At 40.9% G+C, this 24,067-nt stretch overlaps 1 protein-coding gene across 17 annotated transcripts in view; it reads right to left on the reverse strand.

Moving 5' to 3' along the window:
- BBS9 (Bardet-Biedl syndrome 9) overlaps window positions 1–24,067 on the reverse strand; it is a 437,000-nt gene that overhangs the window by 336,096 nt on the left and 76,837 nt on the right. For 16 of the 17 annotated variants that reach the window (XM_073332921.2, XM_073332920.2, XM_073332918.2 and 13 more), the window contains 4 exons: window positions 19,970–20,049; window positions 14,673–14,726; window positions 3,630–3,732; window positions 2,533–2,637 (listed from right to left, as the gene is read on the reverse strand). In XM_073332921.2, coding sequence (XP_073189022.2) covers window positions 2,533–2,637; window positions 3,630–3,732; window positions 14,673–14,726; window positions 19,970–20,049 — 342 coding nt within the window. The remainder of the gene's footprint in view (window positions 1–2,532; window positions 2,638–3,629; window positions 3,733–14,672; window positions 14,727–19,969; window positions 20,050–24,067) is intronic. The other variant, XM_073332916.2, reaches the window with a different exon arrangement.

The raw sequence follows: 24,067 nt of genomic DNA on the forward strand, positions 1-24,067 counted from the left end.
ATTCCACAGAGTTACACCAACCATAAATTTGACCCACAATGCTGGATCATTTAGACTAGGGGTAGGCAACCTACGGTACGCATGCAAAGGCGGCACGTGAGCTGATTTTCAGTGGCACTCCTACTGCCCAGGTCCTGGCCACCAGTCGGGGGGGTATGGGGGGGGGGCTCTGCATTTTTATTTAATTTTAAATGAAGCTTCTTAAACATTTTAAAAACCGTATTTACTTTACATACAACAATAGTTTAAGTTATATATTGTAGACTTATAGAAAAAGACCTAAAAATGTGAAAGGTTCCTATTCAGATATAGTGAGACAATGAAAGAATATTTTTTCATGGACCTAAGTGCTATCTGAGGACTTGATTCTACAAACTCCAACAGGGATAGTGTGTTTGTATACAATTCTATTGAACTAGCCAAGCCTAAGATGCAACAGAACTTCTGAACCATTAAATCATTTATTTTATTTAATTATTTTATGCTCCTTGTGCTGGGCAAATTCCACAATTAAACACAACATGTTCAAGTGTGGTCCTATTCTAAAGTGATTCTGTATGAAATAGCTAAATAGTGTTCTATGATTACTGTATTTCAAAGATCTCAGGTCAAATATACTCTTAGATTACAAGTATTTGTTTCCTAACTGCAAGGCCTACAAGCTCAATATCTGAAAGTCAACCTGGTATTTTTTCTTTCATTGTTATTAACTATTTAAAAAGTAAATAATTCATTACATAATGCAAAGAAATAACTATTCAGCTCATTCTCTCTTTGTTATATTGGCTCTGCAGGGCTAATAGGAGCAAAAAGCAGTAAAAATGCACATCACTAAAATCAGGGGGTATGATTCAAGAAACCCAAGACCAGACTGTGCAATTTACATATAGCTCTGTGCTAAAGGTTATCCGCAGACATGTCCACATGGCCCCAGACAGAGCTCTTAGGAAGGTACTGCATGCTCAGTCACTAGAAGCCATCAATCTCTGACATCCCTAGAGCGCAGAAATTGGAACTGTGTCTGCTGCTTGCACAGATGATCTGGAGCATGGGGCGGCATCCTTTGCTCTCTACCCTCTGCACACCCAGTTAATCTAGCCTGGAGAGGACAGATCTGTGTTACAATAAGCTATTTTTATAGTCAGATTTACAAATAAAACTGCACTTCTAACTGCCAAAATAGGTAGCACAAACACAGCATGTCTCCTTGAACTGTCCCAACCCATCACAGGAAAATCTTCTCCAGTGATGATCCATTCTCAAATTAATGCTTAACCAATATATTATGCTTTGCTAACTCAGGGTCTAATAGCCCATCAAAGAAGGGAAATCCCATAGCTAATCGTTCACTAGCAAAAATGTTTTGCAGACTCAGGTCCTTCAGAAAGTAAATCCCAGGCCTGCCAGAAGAATGCCTTGGATGACATCATGTTTAATTTCTTAAGGAAAACAAAAGATGTTGTCCTCAATACTTTTTAGTATTGTGTAGATGTATTTCTCATAGCCTCTGAAGAGGGCTATGGTTCTTGTGGAATCCAATGGTCCTTAGGCTTCCTGAGATCAAGAAAAACACTCATTATAGGAATGCTGCTTCCCATACTGCCTGACATACACATGGTAGTATGGGGAGTACCGAGCACGTGAAACAAAGATTCCCTGTGGGAGAAATGCCCTCCATTCTGTTCCTGCAACCAGTGGGGAAGGAGGAAAAGAGAAGAGAAAGCAGACTTGGTGCCAAATCTTCAGCTGATATAAATCAATGTATTTCCACATACTCACTTTTACCAGTAGTATAAAATGTCACCCAGTTTTCTCTAAGACACACACGTTCTGACTGAGAATTAAACAGTGTGTGTAGTAGTGGTTAAACATGAGACAGTCCTGACATGACATGGATCATTCAACTTAGCTCCTTGTCCTTGACATCTGATTAGCCAGCAAGATGTGCAAAGACAATAGATGTCAGAGCAAACTGACCTGTTGTGTCACTATGGATGGCCTGGGGTGATTAGGTCATTATAAAATTCAACAATTCACATTTTGTTCTTATTTATTCTAAACAAGTAAATCAATCATAAATGCTATTCCAAAGAGTAATAGGGAAACAGGGTGAGGGAATAATCAGTCCCAGCAACCATTTAATCCTCCTCCTCTGTGCAGAGAGAGTAATTGTCACTTTTGTTGGCAGCCTCTGCAGTGAGGTCAAGGACTGAATGGTCATAAAGAGGGAATTAACTTCTCACACCCAAAGGAGGTCCCTCTCCGATCAGGATAGAAGCAAATTGCTGAGACAGCACATGGGAAGCCTGTTTCCCAAGTTGTAAATGTATATCGTTAACTCTGTGAACAGGTCAGGCAAGTTAATGGTGCTATATAAAATATTAACTAAAACAAAGGAGACCAAATTCTTCAGCACAGTACTATTAACTTTAAAATATTTTAAAGAAATTAAAAAAGAAAGAAAGAAGAGCCATAAGGGAATCAAAACCTTTAAAAAGAAAAAAAAACTCTTTGAAATCTCATGTTGCTCACCTGTGGGTGTGCTATAGGAAGCCACAGCATCTCCTTCCAGCTCTGCTGGTGGACAATTCCCCTTCAGAAAGACAGACAGGGCTACAGCTTTAGATCCACATGACTCTACAAATAATAACAAAGTACATTAAATAAATATGGCCAAGTGAAAGAAAACCTAACATTTTCCAATATTTAAGGAAATATTTTTAGGTTAAGTTATATTATACATTTCCATTGAACTAATTCAAATCAAATCTGCACATAATTTTTTTCTTCAATATATATAATTAAAAGCAAAACAAGATGCTCCAATTCAAAACGCTCTTAAAATGCAACTGTGAAATGTCTCTGTGCAGCAAATATAAGATAGACTCAATACAAATGCAATTCTATATTGAGGTCATAGCATCAGGGCCCTCAGCCCGCTGTTCCTTAGGGAACATGCAGTAGGACCATAGGAATTGGCATTCCAGAAGAGACCAAAGATCTATCAATTCCATTATCCTGTCTCAGCAGCGACCAATGTTAGATGCTTTAGGGCAGGGCTGTCAAACATATGGTCCGCGAGCCAGATCCAGGCCCTAGGACACTTTTCTGGGGCCTGCAGCTCCCTCTGCAATTTTCAAAGCAATCCAGCCTGCAGCTGACAGAATTTCAAAGAGGCTGTAAGGAAGCCAGAGTGGGCAGTGCTGAGAAGGAAACTTATGCCTGACTGGGCACAAATAACTGAACCTTCTCTCCCCTCCTGTTGCTCAGCAGAAGCTCTTTGTACTGGCACAGTAACCACAATACCACATATTTTTTGAGGTAGAGTGACCAGTACTGGACACAGGCTTGCAAATTAGGATGTACCATTACATTATATGATTGTATACTATTTTCAACATTATTTTCTATCTTTCTGGTTTTGCACACAATCTAACATTCTGTTGGGTTTTTGTGACTGCCACTCACGTTTCTTTTTTTTAAAACGGAGTATAATCATCATCATGTCAAAAGTTAAGCTTGGTGCATGTCTACTTAGAGGTCACTAAGTAAATCTTAGAATAAGGCTCAAACAATTCCAGATAAAGCAATACATTATAATACTTTGTAACAGTAAAAGAAGAATCTACCTATATCATCAAAGATGAACTGGTCATGGGTCAGTGCTAAAGGAGGTTGTACACATATTGATAATTTTGTTTTCTGCACAGCCAATCTGCTCTGTAGTGTGATCTGAAGTTGAAAGTAAAAAAGTATTTATACACACAAGCAGCACATTAATCTACCTATTACTTTAAAACCAGCATAATTAGCAAAAATTATCACATTCAATGATGATTTGCACTTGCACAATTCCACTATAACAAGCAGCTAAGAAAACTCCATGAAAATGTAATGGTAGGCCTTGACAGCTAGTGAGAAGAAAAAAGTGAGATGGTTTATCAAAATTCCTTGGTAATATTCACGCAAGACTAATTTATCTTATCCAATTGCAATACATTAGATTTGTTTTCTATTTTGCAAATATCCATTTTGTTTGGGTTTTTCAATGTAAAATAATGGCAGTAGTCAATATAAATAGTAAAAAATTAGGCAATTATTTAAATAAGGTATTACTCTATATTTTTATTTCATCAAAAGGACTCTGTTTAGCAGCCATTATGTTCAGTGAGCACCAAATCATGGAATCCTTATTTTTTTTTATGGCATGGCAACGATAGAATCTACTCCTCATGCAGAAGCTGTTTTCCAGTGTTTCATTACCCCTAACATGCATATATAACACACCTTCATTACATGTAATGTGGAGATTCAGTCTGGGGAAACCATATACACCTCAAGCAACCATGCTAACATCATTCAAAGTAAAGTTCACAGATAAAATGTATTGATAAAAATAAAAACTTGTATTTATTCAGATTTTTAGATGTATAAAATACATCTTATCATAGTTAGCATATATAAAAACATATTTTTTTTGCCTTTTTCCCAGAAAAATAAGGACATTTCCCGCAAAAAACAGACCATCTCCTTAAACAAGCTCTTCAAAAACAAATGAATTTTTCACAGTGTCCTAAAGGTCTCCAGATTCAGGCTCTACCCGACTAGTGCTGGAAGCAAATTCCAGAATGAAGGGATCTCCACCAAGAGCACTCAAGACAGCAGCTGCAAGAAGCTAGTGTGAGCAGGAGCTGTCTCAGCTGCTAGTTTGAGCGTCAAGCTCATTTTAACTGTCCTGGAATAACGGGAAAATTAGCCAGGAAGAGGATAAAGATGAAGGTAATGAGCTAAGCTCAGGAAATAGGTACAACTTTAAGTTGCAGTCGTTGACTTAGATCTGAATTTAGCCCAATGTTTTTAAAATGTGCTTCAACTCCAGTTAAATATATCTATACACAAAAATGGCACAAAACTAAGTTAAACAGATATAACCTTCTTATAAACTGACATAAAAGTCCCCGTGGAGAGATTTGCAATGGTTTAGCTAAAACAATCTTTAAAACTATTTTGATGAAAAAGGTGCAAGTTTTGTGTGTAGATTGTCCATGCTTAGTAATGTTTGCAATGTTCATAAAAAGGCAAAGTTTGCTCCATGCTTTGAAATGTAAACCTCAATGAAACGAACAGAGCTGGAAAGGGCTGAGTTAATGTCTTTGCTGGTGTTAGTTTAATTAGTTTTCTGAGCCTGAGTATATCTATTTACATTGCGAAAGTTAGAGAAAATAGTGACACCTAAAATTCAGTGGTAAGTTATATGTGAATACCATGTTTATAAAACAGAAATATCTTTGCAAATACTTTACTTTTCCTAAGGGTATATCTACACTACGAAATTAGGTCGAATTTATAGAAGTCGAATTTTTAGAAAGTGATTTTATTCAGTCAGTTGTGTGTGTCCCCACTTAAAACCATTAAGACCATTAAGTTGGCGGAGTGCGTCCACAGTACCGAGGCTAGCGTCGATTTCCGGAGCATTGCACTGTGGGTAGCTATCCCACAGTTCCCGCAGTCTCCGCTGCCCACTGGAATTCTGGGTTGAGATCCCAATGCCTGACGGGGCAAAAAACATTGTCGCGGGTGGTTCTGGGTACATATCGTCAGGCCCCCGTTCCCTCCCTTCCTCCATGAGAGCAACGGCAGACGATCCTTCTGTGCCTTTTTTCATGGGTTACCCGTGGAGACGCCATACTACGGCAAATATGGAGCCCACTCAGCTCACCGTCACCATATGTCTCCTGAGTGCTGTCAAATGTGGGACTGCATTGCTACACAGCAGCAGCTCATTGCCTTGTGGCAGCAGACAGTGCAGTACATCTGGTAGCTGTCTTTGTCGTCTCCTGGGTGCTCTGGCAGTGGGGGCACCTGGGCAGACATGGGTGCTCCTGGCAGATCTCGGTGAGGTCTGCCGGGGGCATCTGGGCGGACATGGGTGCTCCTGGCGGACCTCGGTAAAGTCTGTCAGGGGCACCTGCACATAAATGGGAGTGACTCAGGTCATGCTCTTCTTTAAGTTTTGTCTAATAGAGTCCTGCCTGGAATATTGGCAGAGGGATAGCTCTCCCAGCCAGCAGCACAGTCTGCTGCCAGCCTACCCCTCCCTCCCTCCGTGAAAGCAACAGGCAACAATCGTTTTGTGCCTTTTTCCGTGGAGGCACCATATTGCTGTCAGCATTGTCATCCACCCGCTGCTTCCGCTGCCACTCTGCTCTCCTGCTCACGCCATACCACAGCAAGCATGGAGTCCGCTCAGATCACCGCAGCAGTTGTGACCACGCTAAACACCACACGCATTATCATGCGGTATATGCAGAACCAGAACCAGCAAAAGCAGGTGAGGAAGCGACAGCAGCGCGGTGAGGAGAGTGATGAGGACATGGACACAGTCTTCTCTCAAAGTATGGGCCCCGGCAATTTGGCCATCCTGGTGGCAGTGGGGCAGGCTCATGCCGTGGAACGCCGATTCTGGGCCTGGGAAACCAGCACAGACTGGTGGGACCGCATAGTGTTGTGGATCTTACTTTCATATGCGTAAGGGCACTTTCATGGAACTTTGTGACTTGCTTTCCCCTGCCCTGAAGCACCAGAATATCAAGATGAGAGCAGCCCTCACAGTTCACAAGCGAGTGGTGATAGCCCTCTGGAAGCTTGCAACGCCAGACAGCTATCGGTCAGTTGGGAATCAATTTGGAGTGGGCAGATATACTGTGGGGCTGCTGTGATGCAAGTAGCCAGCACAATCACTGAGCTGCTGCTATCAAGGGTAGTGACTCTGGGAAATGTGCAATGGGATTCCCTAACTGTGGTGGGGCGATAGACAGAACGCATATCCCTATCTTGGGACCAGACCACCAAGGCAGCCAGTACATAAACCGAAAGGGGTACTTTTCAATAGTGCTGCAAGCACTGGTGGATCACAAGGGACGTTTCACCAACATAAACATGGGATGGCCACGAAAGGTACATGACACACTTCTTTAGGAACTCTGGTCTGTGGGAACTGCTGCAGCAAGAGACTTACTTTCCAGACCAGAAAATACAGACCACCCTCATTTCACATACCAAGCACCCGTAGGGTTGGCCCTTTAAAATGGGTTGGCCATTTAAAGGGAGGGGCTGCGGTTTTCGGGTTAACGCGCAGCACAAACCCAACTAACTCCCCCCCCCCACACACACACACACAGACACCCAATTCTCTGGGATGATCACTTTACCCCTCCGCACACCACATGACTAACAGTGGGGGTGATTTCTGTTCAGCCACAGGCAAACAGCCCAGCAAGAACGGCCACCTCTGAATGTCCCCTTAATAAAAATTTCCCTATTTCAACCAGATGACCATGAATGATATCACTCTCCTGAGGATAACACAGAGAGATAAAGAATGGATGTTGCTTGAATGCCAGTAAACACCAGGACCATATGCTGCCATGCTTTGCTATGCAATGATTCCAGACTACCACAGCAGGCCAGCAGCACGTAAAGTGTCCTACCACGGAGGACGGAATAAGGCTGCCCTCCCCAGAAACCTCTTGCAAAGGCTTCAGGAGTACATCCAGAAGAACTTTATGGAGATGTCCCTGGAGGATTTCTGCTCCATCCCCAGACACGTTAACAGACGTTTTCAGTAGCTGTACTGGCTGCGAATGCATCCCAAGTCTTCAGGGCAAATCAATCATTCAACACGCTTGCTTTTAAACCGTGTATTATATTTACAAAGGTACACTCACCAGAGGTCCCTTCTCCGCCTTCTGGTGGGTTTGGAGGGTACTAGATTCAGGGTGAGAAACAGTTCCTGGCTGTCAGGAAAAACAGTTTCTAGGCTTGCTTGCTGTGCTTCAACCTCCTCCTCATCTTCCTCGTCCCCAAAATCCGCATCCCTATTGCATGCAAGTCCATTGATGGAGTCCACGTACAGGGCTGGGGTAGTTGTAGGGGCACCCCCTAGAATGGCATGCAGCTCATCATAGAAGCAGCATGTCTGGGGCTCTGACCTGGAGCGGCCGTTTGCCTCTCTGTTTTTTTGGTAAGCTTGCCTGAGCTCCTTAAGTTTCACACAGCACTGCTGCGGGTCCCTGTTATAGCCTCTGTCCTTCGTGCCCTTGGAAATTTTTTCAACTCTTTTGGCATTTCGTCTTTTCGAACAGAGTTCAGATAGCACAGATTCATCTCCCCATACAGCAATCAGATCCAGTACCTCCCATTCGGTCCATGCTGGAGCTCTTTTGCGATTGTGGTACTGCATGGTCACCTCTGCTGAAGAGCTCTGCATGGTCACCTGTGCTGATCAGCTCACCATGCTGGCCAAACAGGAAATGAAATTCAAAAGTTTGCGGGGCTTTTCCTGTCTACCTGGCCAGCGCATCTGAGTTGAGAGTGCTGTCCAGAGCAGTCACAATGGAGCACTCTGGGATAGCTCCCGGAGGCAGATACCATTGAATTGCATTCACACTACCCCAAATTCGACCCAGCGAGGTCGATTTCAGCGCTAATCCACTCGTTGGGGAGGAGTACAGAAACCAGTTTTAAGAACCCTTAAAGTCAGAAAAAATGGCTTCGTAGTGTGGACGGGTGCAGGGCTAAACTGATCTAACACTGCTAAATCCGACCCAAACTCGTAGCGTAGACCAGGACTAGAACAAGGTGGGTGAGGTAATATCTTTCAGTTGATCAACTTCTGTTGGTGACAGAGACAAGCATCCAAGCTATACAGAGCTCTTCTTCATGTTTTGGTTGAGATCCTCTCCTGTGCTGCTAAGGTACAGCCAGAATTCACAACCCCACAGGAGAGGAATGGGGACTAAGATATTTTAGATAAGCTATTACCAGCAGGAGAGTGGGGTGGGAGGAGGTATTTTTTCATGCTTTGTGTGTATAAAAAGATCTTCTACACTTTCCACAGTATCCATCCGATGAAGTGAGCTGTAGCTCACGAAAGCTTATGCTCAAATAAATTTGTTAGTCTCTAAGGTGCCACAAGTACTCCTTTTCTTTTTGCAAATACAGACTAACACGGCTGTTACTCTGAAACCTAAGATATTTTAAACTACCTTTGCGCTTTCCTGATCCTGGGCAGCTACGGGGGCTGGAGAGGGCACTGGCGTAAATTTAGACAGCTCTGTCTAAATTATAGCAACCTCTGAGGGCTATCCAATGGGCTGAAACTCTGACAAGAATCCCTGAAGCACTATATGATGTTGCCTTGCATTTGAGGTCTTGCCCACCGAGGGCCGTCCTTACCCATACGCAAAGTACGCAGCTGCGTAGGGCACCTGATGCCCTGCACAGCTGCGTGCTGCTCCAGCTCTTCCTGTCCCGCCTCTTTCCACCCCTGCTCTGCCCCAGACCCACCCCCACTCCTGAGGAGTGTAGCAGGGCTGGGCCTGCACTCACTGGCAACAGGAAGTGCAGTGACCCAGCCCCAGTCAGGCCCCCGGTGAGTGCTGGGGGGTGGTCCCCCTCTGCCCTCCAAGCCACCCCCACACGGAGGCCTTGGGCCCCACACACACATCCCGCGGAGGGCCCCAGAATTGCTAGGGATGGCCCTGTGCCCACCTCAAGTCCAGTCACCCCTCCATCACATATTGCAAAGGGGTCTTTTGGAGGCAGTCACTTTCCATGGTGCCTGTGTTACAGATCAGGGCAATGGCACCTGTATTCCCCCTCAATGGTCCAGCAATGGCATCCACTCTAAGACTTCCAGCTTCCTAACCATTTTCTTTCTTGTGTGAAGACCCACATCTCACTCCCTTCTGACCACAGTACTTCCAACCTGCACAGTTACCTGCCATCAATGCTTTATTATGAGCAGAGAGCCAAGCAGCCAAAGCACACCTGCTTTCTTTCTCTTCAGAGACTGATAGCAGCATGATTGTCAACTGTTACAAATGCCACACCATCTATACAAGCCTATTTTATTCTTAAGGTAAAAAAGGACTGCAGAGAAAACATATTAAAAACAATAAAAGATGTTTACATCTACATGCATGCTAATAAGCGTACCAAAGTTCACCCCAATCCTAACATAGATTCTGACAGGAGCAGTCCTTCAAATCCCCACCCAAGGGGATTCCTGTGGTTGCAAGTTTACCACAGCTTCAGCTCAGAATAAGAACCCAGTTTCATGGGACCTCAAAAGGTCCAGTCCTTCCAACCCTATGTTAAAAATTGGGGCTCTCTGGGCATCAGTGGTCCTGTCCGTTTGCTGGATAAGGAAGAAGGCCCTGAGACAGTTTAAAACTAGGATATTTATCCAAAACTCCTTTCTGTGTCTGTTGGTCCCTGGAGAATCCAGTTTGAACTAGTAGATATACACCTCTCCAGGGGGGTGGCTTCAAAGGGCTGATAATGGTGGAAGTACATTAGCATCCCCCTCCTTCTAGAAAAGAGACATACAATTCCATAACAACACAAACAGCAGCATTTTTAATACAATGGACCAAAAAGGTATGAACCCTAATTCAGTAAGATCTAATTTAATTCAGTAAAGTTTATCTTAATTCCATAAGATTTGTCCAGGACACTACAGGATATTGTCAGTCTGTCAGCCTGCACCTTGGGAATCTTTTCCCAGCGGAAGCCTTTAGGGCTCTTTTTATGCTTCTTTGGCCTTTTTGGTGGCATAAAGGGCAACGGTGAGGATTTTGCCCATTACCTATTTTTACAAGCATCTATTTTACAAGTCTTTTCTGCTGGGCCAGTGGCTTTTTGAAGAATTAAATACAATCCTTATTTAGAACTCTAGTAGAAAAAAATATGTCCACAAACTTGTTCGGTAATTGTTGTAACAGAACCCAAGGAGAAATTTAATTTTGAAAATTGTGCATAAACTTGTCAAACACAATCAGGAGGTCATCTTGTTTGAATTAATCTGACATGTTTTGTTATGTACAAATGTAATGTGTGAATAGTTTTTATGTTCTCTTACAGCGATAAGAGCCAAAGTTGATAACTTTGTAAATCATAAAATTCCATTCATTAAGGGCTTTTCCATCACCTATATTTATTTTGAATGAAGAGCTTCTACTTAAAAATCAGTAAAGTAGGATGTAGGGACATCAGTATGTTTATATGATTGGTAGTAACTATTAATTGTCCTGTAAGAAAATTTGATACATTCTAATTGATCTAAAGTTACTCCTGGGAATTTTTATTGCAACATCTTGTGTAATATAGATTGATTTACAGCATCAAATAAAACTTAAATGAAATTTATAAATCTACCCACCAAGTAGAGTCTATAAATACATCTTGTGACAAAGCTCTGTCCTTGTCTCCATGAGTCCCGCGTTTCCTGGAGGATTTCGCTAGCCTCAGAGGCTCACTGTGACCCTCCACATAACTTTCTCTCTCTAGAGACAAGGGTCACAGTCTACTGAGCCACTTTTATCATAAGCCAGTGAGGGAGGTGAGGAGAAGCTATTCTCCCTTGCACAGTCTCTCTTGTCTCCCAGTCTCAGTGATTAATTGGGGGAGGGGGAGGGAAAAGAGGGGGAACCTGGGCCCACCCTCTATTCTGGGATCCAGCCCAGGGACACTAATAGTATCAGCTGTGGTAGCTGACCTTTTAGTAACCTGAGACGTACAATTCCCTGGGCTACTTCCCCACAGCAGCCCCAACTTCCTCAAGCTCCACTTCACCCTTACCTCAGGGCCTCCTTCCTTGTACTTGATATGGTGTGTACTGCTCAGTCTCTCCAACAGCACAACTTCCTCTCACAGCTCCTGACATCCGCCCCCACCTGACTAACTGGGAGGCTTTTAACTAGTTTCAACCAGCCCGATTGGCTTCAGGTGTCCCAATCAACCTAGCCTTCCGGAAAGTTCTTAATTGGCCCCAGGTGTCTTAATTGACCTGGAGCAGCTGCCGTTTAACTTATCCTGATACCAGGGATTTGTTTAGCCTGGAGCTAACATATCTATCTCCCACTACTTTTCTATAGCCATCTGGCCTGTCCCGTCACAATCTGTAAATCTGTACTGATTTCCAACGGTGTTCGGCTTTTCCAGATTAAGTTATATTATGTGCATGGATGTTCTGATTAGATGAAGAGGAACAAGAAAAGTTATCTGCACTCCCAGTAACAAAACAGTCCTCCTCTACCCTTTCCCAAAAAGTTTACTGATTAGCTATGATGGCATGCTGTCTTCGTCTAAGTTCCAACATAGGGATGCATTTATGCACCAGCGTAAACTCAACTGGAACCCAGCCATCCTGACGTGGTTCTCTAAGGCTAATAAAACATCCAAATGTTCACTAAGGCCCAAATCCAAAGCCCAGGTCAGAGGGAGTTTTCCGCTGACTTCAATAGGCTTTGGAAAGGCCCTAGGCCATGGCTTCCCGCCCCAAAATATAGAGTAGATTGATTATTGCTCAGAAAAAAAATGCTTGAGGGATTTCTACCCTTAAATTACTGTATCTAATATTTTAGTCCTGCAGTTTTAAAGGTGGAAAAACATCTTTTATCTCACCTAGGACTGCCATCTATCCCTCGTTTTATAGAATTATCCTTTTTTCAAGTCTCTCATATTTGGTGCCACATTAATATAGATCCCAATTCAGCAAAATATATAGATATACAATTTACCGTGAGCATGAGTCTTGTATCCCTATTCACCAAAGCACTTAAGCACATGCTTAAATTCCAGGTCCTGAAATGTTTGGCTGAATAAATACAGGATTACTCACATTCTTAAGAGCTTTGCTGAATCAGAACAGATTGACTTGATCAGTATGGCTATTTCCTTATTTTAATATATGCTTATCTTTTTTCATAATGTGTCCAGTATTAGCCAAGCTTCTCTACTGCATAAATTAAATTTTAAAAGCTATGCTAACCCAACATTAATATTATAACAGTTAATGTCAGAAAAAGTCCAAAAATGCAGAAGTTAAGAGTCTAGAGTTAATATTAAACTTATCCACAGCATACAAACAATATCCTGTTAGGCTACACATTTGGCCAGAGAAACAAGAACAGAAAACATTACTCATGAGCAACATGGTAACCTAGGAACCTTATCTTCTGTGCTTCCACACTTTTTCTGATTTTGCTGTTCCAAAGAGCTTGTCTACATTACAGAAGTTCCCTATTACTATCTGTAGCTGTAAGCAACGGCAACTGGTGCTAAACATAGTTTGTCCTTGTCTACACCAGCAGCCAAACTATTCAGCGCTATTTTAGCTACGCCAATTGCCAGCAACAACTGTTTATTATTTGCAGTTGAGACAAATATTGCACCAACAACTTTTTTCATGTAATTTTGTGGGGTGGGATGGTTTGCTTATTTAAAAAAAAAAGAGGAATTGCTTGTGGTTAACAATGTTAGAATTTAAATAGCCCCAATTAGACTTTGATGTGCACACTTCAGTGTACATGACTAGAAGTGGAGAGGGGCCAGTTCTACCACTAATACTGGTGCTTGGCTGGAGATAGTTTTCTAACAGTTTACATTGCAATGATTGTGGGTAAAATCTTGGTCATGCTGAAGTCAATGGCAAAGCCCCCAATGGAGGAGGAGGTGGGGAAAATAGAAAATTTATTTAAGTGAAAGTTCAGAAGTTACAGATTATTCCAGCAGAAATTACTGAGACCATAAAATTTGTGGCAACGGTGGTTTTTTTCATCATACATGATTTTCTCCTCTTGCTGTTAAGACAGTTTTGTTGCAAATTTTATTGCCTGTGTTTTGAATGAGATGTTTAAAATCTCCCTTATGTAGACTCAGATCCTGCTAACCCTTCCTCAGAGTACCTTACTCTACAAAAGTCATCTACTCATGGTGTAAGGTGCTACTTAGAGTAAGATATCAGAATCCAGCCTATGATTTGGTCTCATCAGTCCCTGTGCTTCTCAGTCTGGAGAGAGAAAGAATGGGCAGAAATACAAAAAAGCAAGGCCTTCGTTTTGTTCTGCTAAAAATCTTAGAAGTTACTGTGGCATGTTCAGAAGCTAAATTACCATCAATTTGATTTAATGCTCAGAAGAAACGTATTGCGTGCACACACAAATCTTTTCTTCAAAACTAAGCACAAACATTAATCTTCACTGAGGACTATGACCATGTTCTTTCAAATTAAAACCTCTCATATTTTTGCTGTAGCTATAAGTAAATGCATGAATAAAAAGTTTACAAATAGGACAAATTCATTTATTTTTACTCTTTCATAACTAAAAAGACATTAGAAGAGATTTTGCTCAAACTTCCTAAAAAAAATTCACCTGTTGAACTGAAATGTTTTCTCTGTGCAAAGGTGAATATTTCTAAAAATTTCTGAGCAAACACACACAGGGTTCCAACAGAATGTAGTTAAGGATCTAAATCTCTGAGTACGCTGTCAGGCACCCACTATGAAAAACTCCCAAAACTACTTCTTTCAACTCCATAGTCTTTACATATCTTTTATCTGACTTTTCCTTAAAAACAAATTAACACAGAAGATATATATATAACTTGCTGATCAAGCTACAATTTTGGCAGGAAGTTAGAAAAAAGTTCCCTTCCCACACCAAAAAAAGGAGATAAAATTGTAAATATAAATATATAATATATATATGGCATTCAAGCTCTATTCTCATTTCCATGACATAAGTAAAAGGGACAACAAATGTGAAAGGTTTGCGGAGATTTGTTGCTACTGTTTTAAGTGTTACAGTTTGAGCAAAGCACAATACCTTTACTGTGACAGAAGGAACTGCCTCTGCTCTCACCTCACTGTCAATGGCTTGCTGTGAAGAAAAAGATGAAAACAGAGCAAATGCAGTATCACACATGAATGAGTGAACACAATGAATGCAGTATTACCCTTCCACCACCAACTAGCTAAATAGTGAGTTAACTGTAAAGAACTTATCACTCTGATGACAGATTGAAATACACAAAATAGATTTCTGTGCCCCTTCGTTAGAAAAGACAAAATTCCTGTTTAAAACTGCCCACAAAAAGGATAAGCAACGACCATGAATATTTTGTATATAAAAAGCTAATACATTTTTATATATGTATTTGAATATTTGGTACTGTTTTGTCTGGCATGGTTCCTTCCACTGAGAGTTTATTCAAACTGTGGAAACTCCTTGTGTTATTCAGTAAGGAAAGGCGACTTCCAATCTGCCTACATATAGTATATATACACACCACACCATAGCACATAATGCATAATCACCACACACTATCTTATAATCAAAATAAAATAGCATACTGTATATGTCCTGAATTTGAGAGAGAAAAAGAGAGAGAAGGCTTTTTTATTGGTGTTTCTTATTTCTATTTCAATAAACAACCATATCCACAGCAAAAATTAGCTTGACCCTACAGTGCAATATTGTGCGTGCGCACACACACACACACAAAAGAATCCTTACAAAACTTAACCATACTGAAAGGTGATTATACCAATATATACTGCAGGAGATTATACCTTCATACGGCAAAAGGTTAAGTAAAACAATGCTTTCTGCCAGCATAAACAAGATACACTGTCTGCTACTTCCCTAACCCATGCATTGGGATTCACTAGCAGTGTCCACAGTGCACGTGCAGAATTCAAAAATCAATGGGGTTTCCTCTGGATGTAAGGATCCAAAAGGTGCTGGACTTCGATATGTTTCCTTTTTTCCTTCCCATGTAGTTCCTTACTGCATTTTCACTCTTTATGACCCACAATGAGAACCACCATGAAACTCTTTTCCTCACATGAAACTAAGACATACAACTGCCTCCAAGACCATGCTCAATATCACAGCTCTCTTTGCAGGAGAAGGCTGAAGCAGATCAGTTTGCATTCACAAGGTTAAGTGCATCAGTACAACAACATGACAGTTTTCTATTGACCTAAGGAATCCCAAATCTGCAAGGTTATTATCACAACTAGACAAGACCAAGCTGCCAGATCTCTGTCCTCTTTTTTGCACGAAGTCTTTCCTATGGACAACTGCTAAGACAAAGAAACGGAACATACATTGCTTAGCATATATTAATAATCTATTAAAACATTTTGATAAGGAATATGACAGTTATACTTCTAATTATAAATATTAAAAATGCAGTTCCATTTATATTTTTCAAATAGCAAGTAATCCCAGTAAACACAGTTTTGCAGAAATACATAGCCAGAAATGACTAGTTAACAGCTGTTTTGGCACAGCACTGTACATGTAACAATTAACAAGTTGGGGGGACTGGTCCTGCTTTGAGCAGGGGTTGGACTAGATTACCTCCTGAGGTCCCTTCCAACTCTGATATTCTATGATTCTATGTTCTGAGAGGTTTATATATTAAATTTTAGTGGAAAAAATAAAATTGGACATAAGAGATTTCAGTAGGCTGGAACACTACAACAGTACAAGATGACTGATTCACTTCTGTATATGTTAAACTGCACTGTAGCATCACAGAAGTTAGAATGGCAAAAGTCCATCAGGCCATCTTGCCAATCTCGCTGCCAAAGCAGGATCACTCCCTACAGGGTATCTGTGAATGCTTTGTGTAGTATAGTTTCAAATGATCCATGTAATGGGACTTCTACTATTTCTCTTCAGATCATTAAGTTTCTCTTCAGACTACTAACATACTGTAACAGAGCTCACCACTAGGAAATTATTCCAGAAACTCATCTTAAAATATTCCTTTGCTCAGTTTCATCCAATTTCTAAGGGCTAAGACAGAGAAACACAGTTATTTTAATTAAAACTATTAATCAAAGTGCAATGTATTGACATCTTTGCATCAAATACAATAAGATCTCTGTCAGTTACACAAGTTAACACACATTAATATGTCATACATCTGAGGTGGTTTTAACTATATTTTAGGGGCTTATACGCTATATAAGATAGATTGTATAAAAGAAACTGGAATGCTTGCCAAGCTGAAAAGTGGATCTGTTTTCCCCTCTCTCTCTCTCTCTCTCTCTCAATTATAGAAAATAAGTGAATAGTTATATTTGGCAACATTCTTCAATGCCTCATTCATATCTGTGGGAATGCAGATAAAAGTTACCAGTACTATTTTATTCAATAAGGATCCATATACATTAGTGCAGACCCTGCGTAATCAATCCCTCTACAGCCAAAAAGGCTTGTTGACACATGCACATATTCTATTTCTTCACATAAATACCATTCCTCAAAGCCTATCCATGAGTTTTACCATCTGTAATTCAGCATAAAAAAGTATCAATTCAAGCAAACCTACAACAAGAATGCAACCCAAAGTAACCAGTGCATAGTGAACACAAGCAACTTGAAATGCTATTGAAATTGGTATTACAAAGACAGCCTTTCAAAATTGTACATGCCCTCTTGTCTGGGGCAAATCATATTTATTCATTCACTTTTCTTTTTCGACTTACAAAAAGAAAAATATCTTTAGTTTCTTGCAATGTCATCATCACAGTAAAAGGGAAGCAAGTAGATTTTGCACCTGGACTGATGAATTCTCATGAAAAGATTGTAAAGACAGAAATGGCAGAAAAGAACTTGATAGCAAAACCACTTCACATATTTGTTAACTACAAACTAACAAAAAAATTACTAAGATGTTGGCCGTCATGTTGTATACCTTCAGCTGTCATTCTATTATAAACGTGGTCTAGGACAGGTTTCCTATCTGGTTTATTCTTAAATGGGTGGAGACACGTATCTTATTCTACAGCTGGATGTAGCAGTTTGTCATAGATGTCCAAGTGTGATATAAATTAGATTTAAAGCCTGCAGTCATCTGAGGTCACATTTGGTACTCTATTCTTCTGGGGGATGGGTAAACTAGTAGTTTACTAGTTGTGCAGCAGCATGATAATTTTCCTGCTGTACCTAATGTTCAACACAGGGGAGGTGTTCAGCTATTGCACCTACCAACACTCCACAGTCCCAAGGGGACATCATCTTCCAGCTAAGGTGAGTAGTCAGCTGCCAAGTGTTCACAGTGACATCGCCAACATATTCTAGCCAGGGTAACATACTGTTAGTTTTTAAAAGAGCACCAGCATGTACCCAACCATGCATTTACACATGCATCCCATCTAGACTTACTCCTGATATCCTTTCCTGGCTGGTAGCATCATGGGAACAGAAGGCACCGGAGAAATATCCCTGCTTCCTCTTCCAGTGTTGGGATTTGAAAAGGCAGATTTGTAATAACTTTGGAACGTATGTGGATTTCCAAGCCCCTCACCACACCTTCTAGATCTGGATTGGTCTGTTATACAAGAAGGTCCACATATTGCTTCACAGATATTTAGACTAAGTCTATGGAGGTTACTGATTAATTTGTGAGTTTTATAAAGGTTCTCATGGGGTCTGCAAATTCCCATCTGTAAATGAGGAAGACTTGGAGTTATTCTGGTAGGACTAGTGTTTCCTACCCAGGAAAGTGCATATTTGCATGGCCTGATGACTTTTTGTGTGTGTGGAAGTGTGAGAACCTGTGGCTTCCACTGAAGTCAGTGGGAGCTGCAGGTACTCAACCTGTGTGAAAAGTAGGCCATTAATATAAAAGGTCATTTGGGGCTTTCATGTTTATTTCCTCTCAATAACCCCCATATCAAATGTTCTTAGTTTATAAGTAAAACTGACTAAAATTTGCATCCTTCTAGCTAATGCATTATCACCAGCAATAAAGATTCTGCAGATCCAATTCTGCCCTAAATTGCATCTGTGTAGCCTCACAGTCTTCCCATTCTGCCGTCATTTACATCTGTGAACAACGGAGCTCATTGAAGATCATGGTGTAATAGAGAAAAGAATTTGGCAACTGAAATTTAGGGTACGTCTACACTAGCCGCCGGAAAGCGATCGATATATCGGGGTTCGATTTATCGCATCTAGTCTAGACATGATAAATCTGTCCCAAGTGCTCTCCCATCAACTCCGGAACTCCAGCGCTGCAAGAGTCGCAAGCGGAGTCGACGGGGGAGCGGCAGCAGTCGACTCACCAGCATGAAGACGCCGCGGTAAGTCGATCTAGGTACATCAACTTCAGCTACGCTATTCTTGTAGCTGAAGTTGTGTACCTTACATCGATTCCCCCCAGCAGTGTAGACCAGGGCTTAGTTAATTCTGTAGATGATGTGGAAGCCAGATTAGGATCCAGCTCTCTCTCCCCCCTAGCTGTGCTGTTCTTGCAGCACTAATCGCAGTAATAAAAAGATGTGATAGCTACTGACCAGACTAAATTCATACAGAACTCAGATTTATTCAATAGGGCATTATCTTTTTATATTTTGTAGTCACTTGTCATAGTAGAACCACATTTTGAAGTACAAGACTATGGTCCCTGCACTAGCTTTACAGGTTTAGTTTTGGTCATGTGATACAAATGAAAGGTAAAATTAGATGCCAAACTGCTCCCTTGTTGGTTTCTCTGCAACTGTATTAAACTACTCCTGGTAGTCTTTGTACAACACAAACCAAGTGGGTCATAAAGTGACTCTGGTTATGATCTATTTAGTTTCTTAACATAGGACAAAATACAAGTTTTTATAACATTCTGTCAAGAGTTGCAAATAGGTTAATATTGCCATTTTATATAGTTTGCAACATTGTTTATTTTTCCAAATATTAGTAAGCAGTTGAAACCACTTGGCTACCACAATTAACACATTCCTTTCTCAGTTTTCCTATTTGTAAACTAGGAGCAACACTTACCCATCTATCTCATATGGGGGATTGTGAGGATGAATATCTGTACAGTGCTAGGAATATCTAAATCACTAACTATTATTATTATTATTGTAATATTACCAATTTATTTTTAATGCCCGAGCCTAAGGTAATTTCCTTGTCTGTATTTGTATTACTGGGTATTCCCCAAATATCTGAGCTAAAGTCATACAAATCATTCTACGGGTCAAATTCTCTTCTCATTCATAATTGCAATAACGTAAGACCACTAACATAAATGGCTGCTTCAGAGATGTAACAGAGCAGAAAAACTGGTTTTGTAAGACTTTCCTATTTATAAATTTACTTACAGAGTCTACATCCAAGTTAGGTGAAACTTCTGCCGTGATTCTCAAATCATCATAATCTTTTTCAGATTTGGGCAAAATATCTGCAAGAAGAAAAGAAAATACAATGAACCTTACTTTAACAGATTGTGTGCAGTTATATTCCTAAAAGCAATTTCTACAGTGAATGGCACAAACCTTGCACAAAATGCACTTTTGTTTTTTAATTAAATGTTCCCAAAGCAGAACCTACAGCAAAAAGCTCATCAGCAAAAATGTGGACTTCAGAGGCAACCCAAGTGCACTTCTTCCCAAACAAGTAGAGATCTACAAAGGTGACATGTTTGAAGTCCACAAGACTACCCTGACAGTACCGCTCAGAGAGCTGGATGTTCAAGTTCACTAATAATAATGCTCACAGTTCACTGGAAAATATTCTGTTATTTTGGGGTAAGAGAAAAAAGTCTGTAAAAAAAAATGCATTCATGGATTGTCTGAATATACCACCAAGCAAACCTTCCAGCTTTCTAGGATTCATACCAGTATCTATTTATTTAATCTTGGATCTCTTTACTAGATTGCTTTATTTCCTGGTTCACAGATGCCAAAGGATTTAGATACATCTCATAACAGATATTTCAACAACCACCTAACTCTAACCCTCAAGGATTATAAAAAGACATTAAAGGCTTAAAATATTTGTTTCAATCACATACATTGCTAATATATCTGTGATGGGTTGGACCCCCCTTCTGGGATGCCACCTGATGTACTGGAATTTCACTGAGCCCACACGATCTACTAGCCTGGGTTCCCTCTCTCTGTTTTGCTGAATTAGGCTCTCCGACCTCCAGCAGCAAGCACGCACACACCAGCTGTAGAATCACAGAGTCTGCAAACAGCTCTCTATGAGAAGACTCAGCTAGGAAATCATCCAGCACTCAAGTTCAGCTCCCCTTGGAAAGTACACCCAAAATAAAGTGGTCTTGCACTCTAGAGAAATCTATATAACATAAGTTCATAAATTTGCCCCCCCCCAATGTGGAGGAAGATATGCACAACTTCTTCCCCTCCTCCCCCAGTTAGAAATTGCACAAACTGGGTTTAATAATAAACAAAACCAAGTTTATTAACTATAAAGGGCAGATTTTAAGTGATTACAAGGGATAGCAAACAGAATAAAGCAGATTACCAAGCAAATAAAACAAAACATGCATTCTAAGCTTAAGATCTTAAAGAGACTGGTTTCAAGAAATAATTTATCACCCTAAATGTTGTTTTAGGCAAGTTGCAGAGTTTCTGTAGCTTAGAATTCCAGTTATTTCTCTTTACAGACGAGACTCCTGCCTTGGCCTGGACTCAGCCCTTGCCTTTCCCACCGCTCCGTTCCTTTGTCTCTTCAGGTACTTTCAGCAATCTTTCTTCTTGGGCAGGAAGGCAATGACAAGAGTCCTGTTTGCCTTATTTCCCTGTCTTACATACGATTTACGTAAGGCGGGAATCTTTTGTTTCCCAGTCTTGACCTCCCACTCCTCCTTTTGGTAGAAAATTACTACAAGTCCAAAATGATATTAGTACCAGGTGACAGGACCCAGAGAGATTAATATCTTCACAGTCTTCTTGTTTCTTCCTAATTGCTCATCAAGGCTCATTGCCTGTTGTCTGGGGTGTATTTCCCAAATACACACCCCGTTGTAATTGTTACATAATCGATATTCCTAACTTTACATACAGAAATGATACACGCAAACACATTGGATAATCACATTCAGTAAATTATAACCTTTCTAATGATACCTTACAGGACCCATCTTGCATAAAATATATCAGTTATGCTATATCCATATCATAATCATATTTCCATAAAGAATATGGGGTGTAACAACATGATATCTGACCAATGAAATACTGGAAAAAAGCAAAGAAGTTGTACAAGAAAGAAGATAAAGCAGTGAAAAGTGATGCAGGGAAAGATAAATGAAGAGAGGTTGAAGACCTAGTCGTTGAATCTGAAGCAGCTGCTACGATGGGAAGTCACAGAGCCATTTACAAAGCAACTATAACCCAATGAGGAAACTTCAGAATAGGAAACGGGCCAATAAAAAGGAAAGATGAAATAATGCTAACAACTGAGACAGAACTGAAAAGTAGATGGACAGAGCATTTCAAAGAAATCCCCAATAGATCCAGCCCCATTTTAGCACCAGACTTCAATGAAACATGCAAACCTGAGCACGTTCACATGAACTTTAGTCAAGTAAAGGTGTCAGGAGTACAGGCCACAATCAAGAAGCTGAAAAGCAACAAAAAGACGAGCAATGATCAAATCAGAGCAGAGACGCTAAAAGCATTTGATACCACCACCATAATGAAATTGACAAGCTGTGGAATGAAGTCTTGGAAAAAAAAGAGACCTCTTTCTGACCAGTTGAAACATGGAATCATTGTCAGAATATCAAAAAGGGTGATTTTACTGAACAACAACTGGAGAGGAGTCACATTACCCTTCGTTGTAGGAAAAGCCTGTGACACTACACAGATTGACACAGGCAATGGATGCAAAGGAGAAAAATAGGCTGCATTCAGTCCTACAGGACCCCACCTAACGTCGTCAACATCATCACAGCCATGTACAGAAATGCCAAGTGCCCTGTAAGGGTGAACAACCAGATAACAAACTAGTTCAACATGGACACTGGTGTGAAACAGTGCTGCCTATGATCACTGCTGTTGTGTGGGATTGCCACAGACTGGGTAATGAAGAAGTGTACAGCATTAACAACATAAAAACTGGTATAAGGTGGTAAGATGGCAAATGTCTAGAAGACAGACTTTGCTGACAATATTGTGGTGCTGAGTGACACCCTCAAAACGTTACAAGTAAAGACAGACAACCTGGTAAAAACAGGCCACCCGGTTCAAAATTCGTTATGCTAAAACAAACATCCTTGAAAGACAAATATCAAGCAGTACGAGAAGGTTACTCACCTCGGGCAGTAACTGAGGTTCTTCAAGATGTGTGTCCTTGTAAGTGCTCCACATCAGGTGTTGGTGCATCCTGGCGCCGTTGATCGGAAATTTATGCTAGTAGTGTCTGCATGGCTCACGCATGCGCAGTAGGCATCTCACAGTGCCATTGGTGCCACATCTAGCATGCACATGACCTGAGACCTCCAGTTCTTCTCTACCACAGAGTCCAAACTGCGAACTCCGAGGTAGAGGGGAGGACAGCAGGTAGTAGAGCACCCACAGGGACATACATCTCGAAGAACCTCTATTACTGCACAAGGTGAGTAACCTTCTCTTCAAGTGCTGTCTCTCTTCAGCTGACTGTAGAGCAGTGCCCTCAGAAGGCAGGAGGGACTTCGGGTTCATTTGAGTCATAGAGGTAAGTACGGTTAGGCCAACTATTGAGTCAGCTCTGGAGTCTTCAGTGACTGCATATTTCTCAGTGAATGTGTAGACAGAGGCCCAAATAGCCGCCCTACAAAACTCTAATATTGGAACATTGTTGAAGAACACTATCGAGGTAGAAATAATTGTGTTGAATGTGCTTGGAGGAGATCCATTTAGACAATCTCAGAGTGGATATTATGTAGCCTTTCAAACATTCGGTAACAAAAAGTCTAGGAGATTTCCGGAAAGCTTTGGTCCTTTCTAGGTAAAATGCTAATGCTCACTTGATGTCCAATATGTGCAAAATGGTCTCTGGTGGAGTCTCATGAGGCTTGGGATAGAACATAGGAAGATGGATTGGTTATGGAAGGATTATGTCACCTTCAGTAAAAATTTTGGGTGTGGGCGTAACGTGACCTTGTCTTTGAAAGAATATTATGTAGGGAGGATCAGACATGAGCACCCTGATCTCACTCACCCATTTGGCGGAAGTAATGGTGACCAGAAAGGCCACTTACATGGATAAATGCAGCAGGGTACAGGTGGCTAAGGGTTCAAATGGTGGTCTGGTGAGGTATTTGAACACCAGATTGAAAATGTTCCCTCTAAGTTTTCCCACCCATGTGCAGAATGAATTTTGTTATGTGCACCAATAAGGAGGTGGTGTGTGACACATCAACTCAATATTGGTGCACATAACAAAAATTCATGTGTTGGGGGTTGGGC

The sequence above is a fragment of the Lepidochelys kempii genome, chromosome 2, assembly GCF_965140285.1.
Source record: "Lepidochelys kempii isolate rLepKem1 chromosome 2, rLepKem1.hap1, whole genome shotgun sequence".
NCBI lineage: Eukaryota > Metazoa > Chordata > Testudines > Cheloniidae > Lepidochelys > Lepidochelys kempii.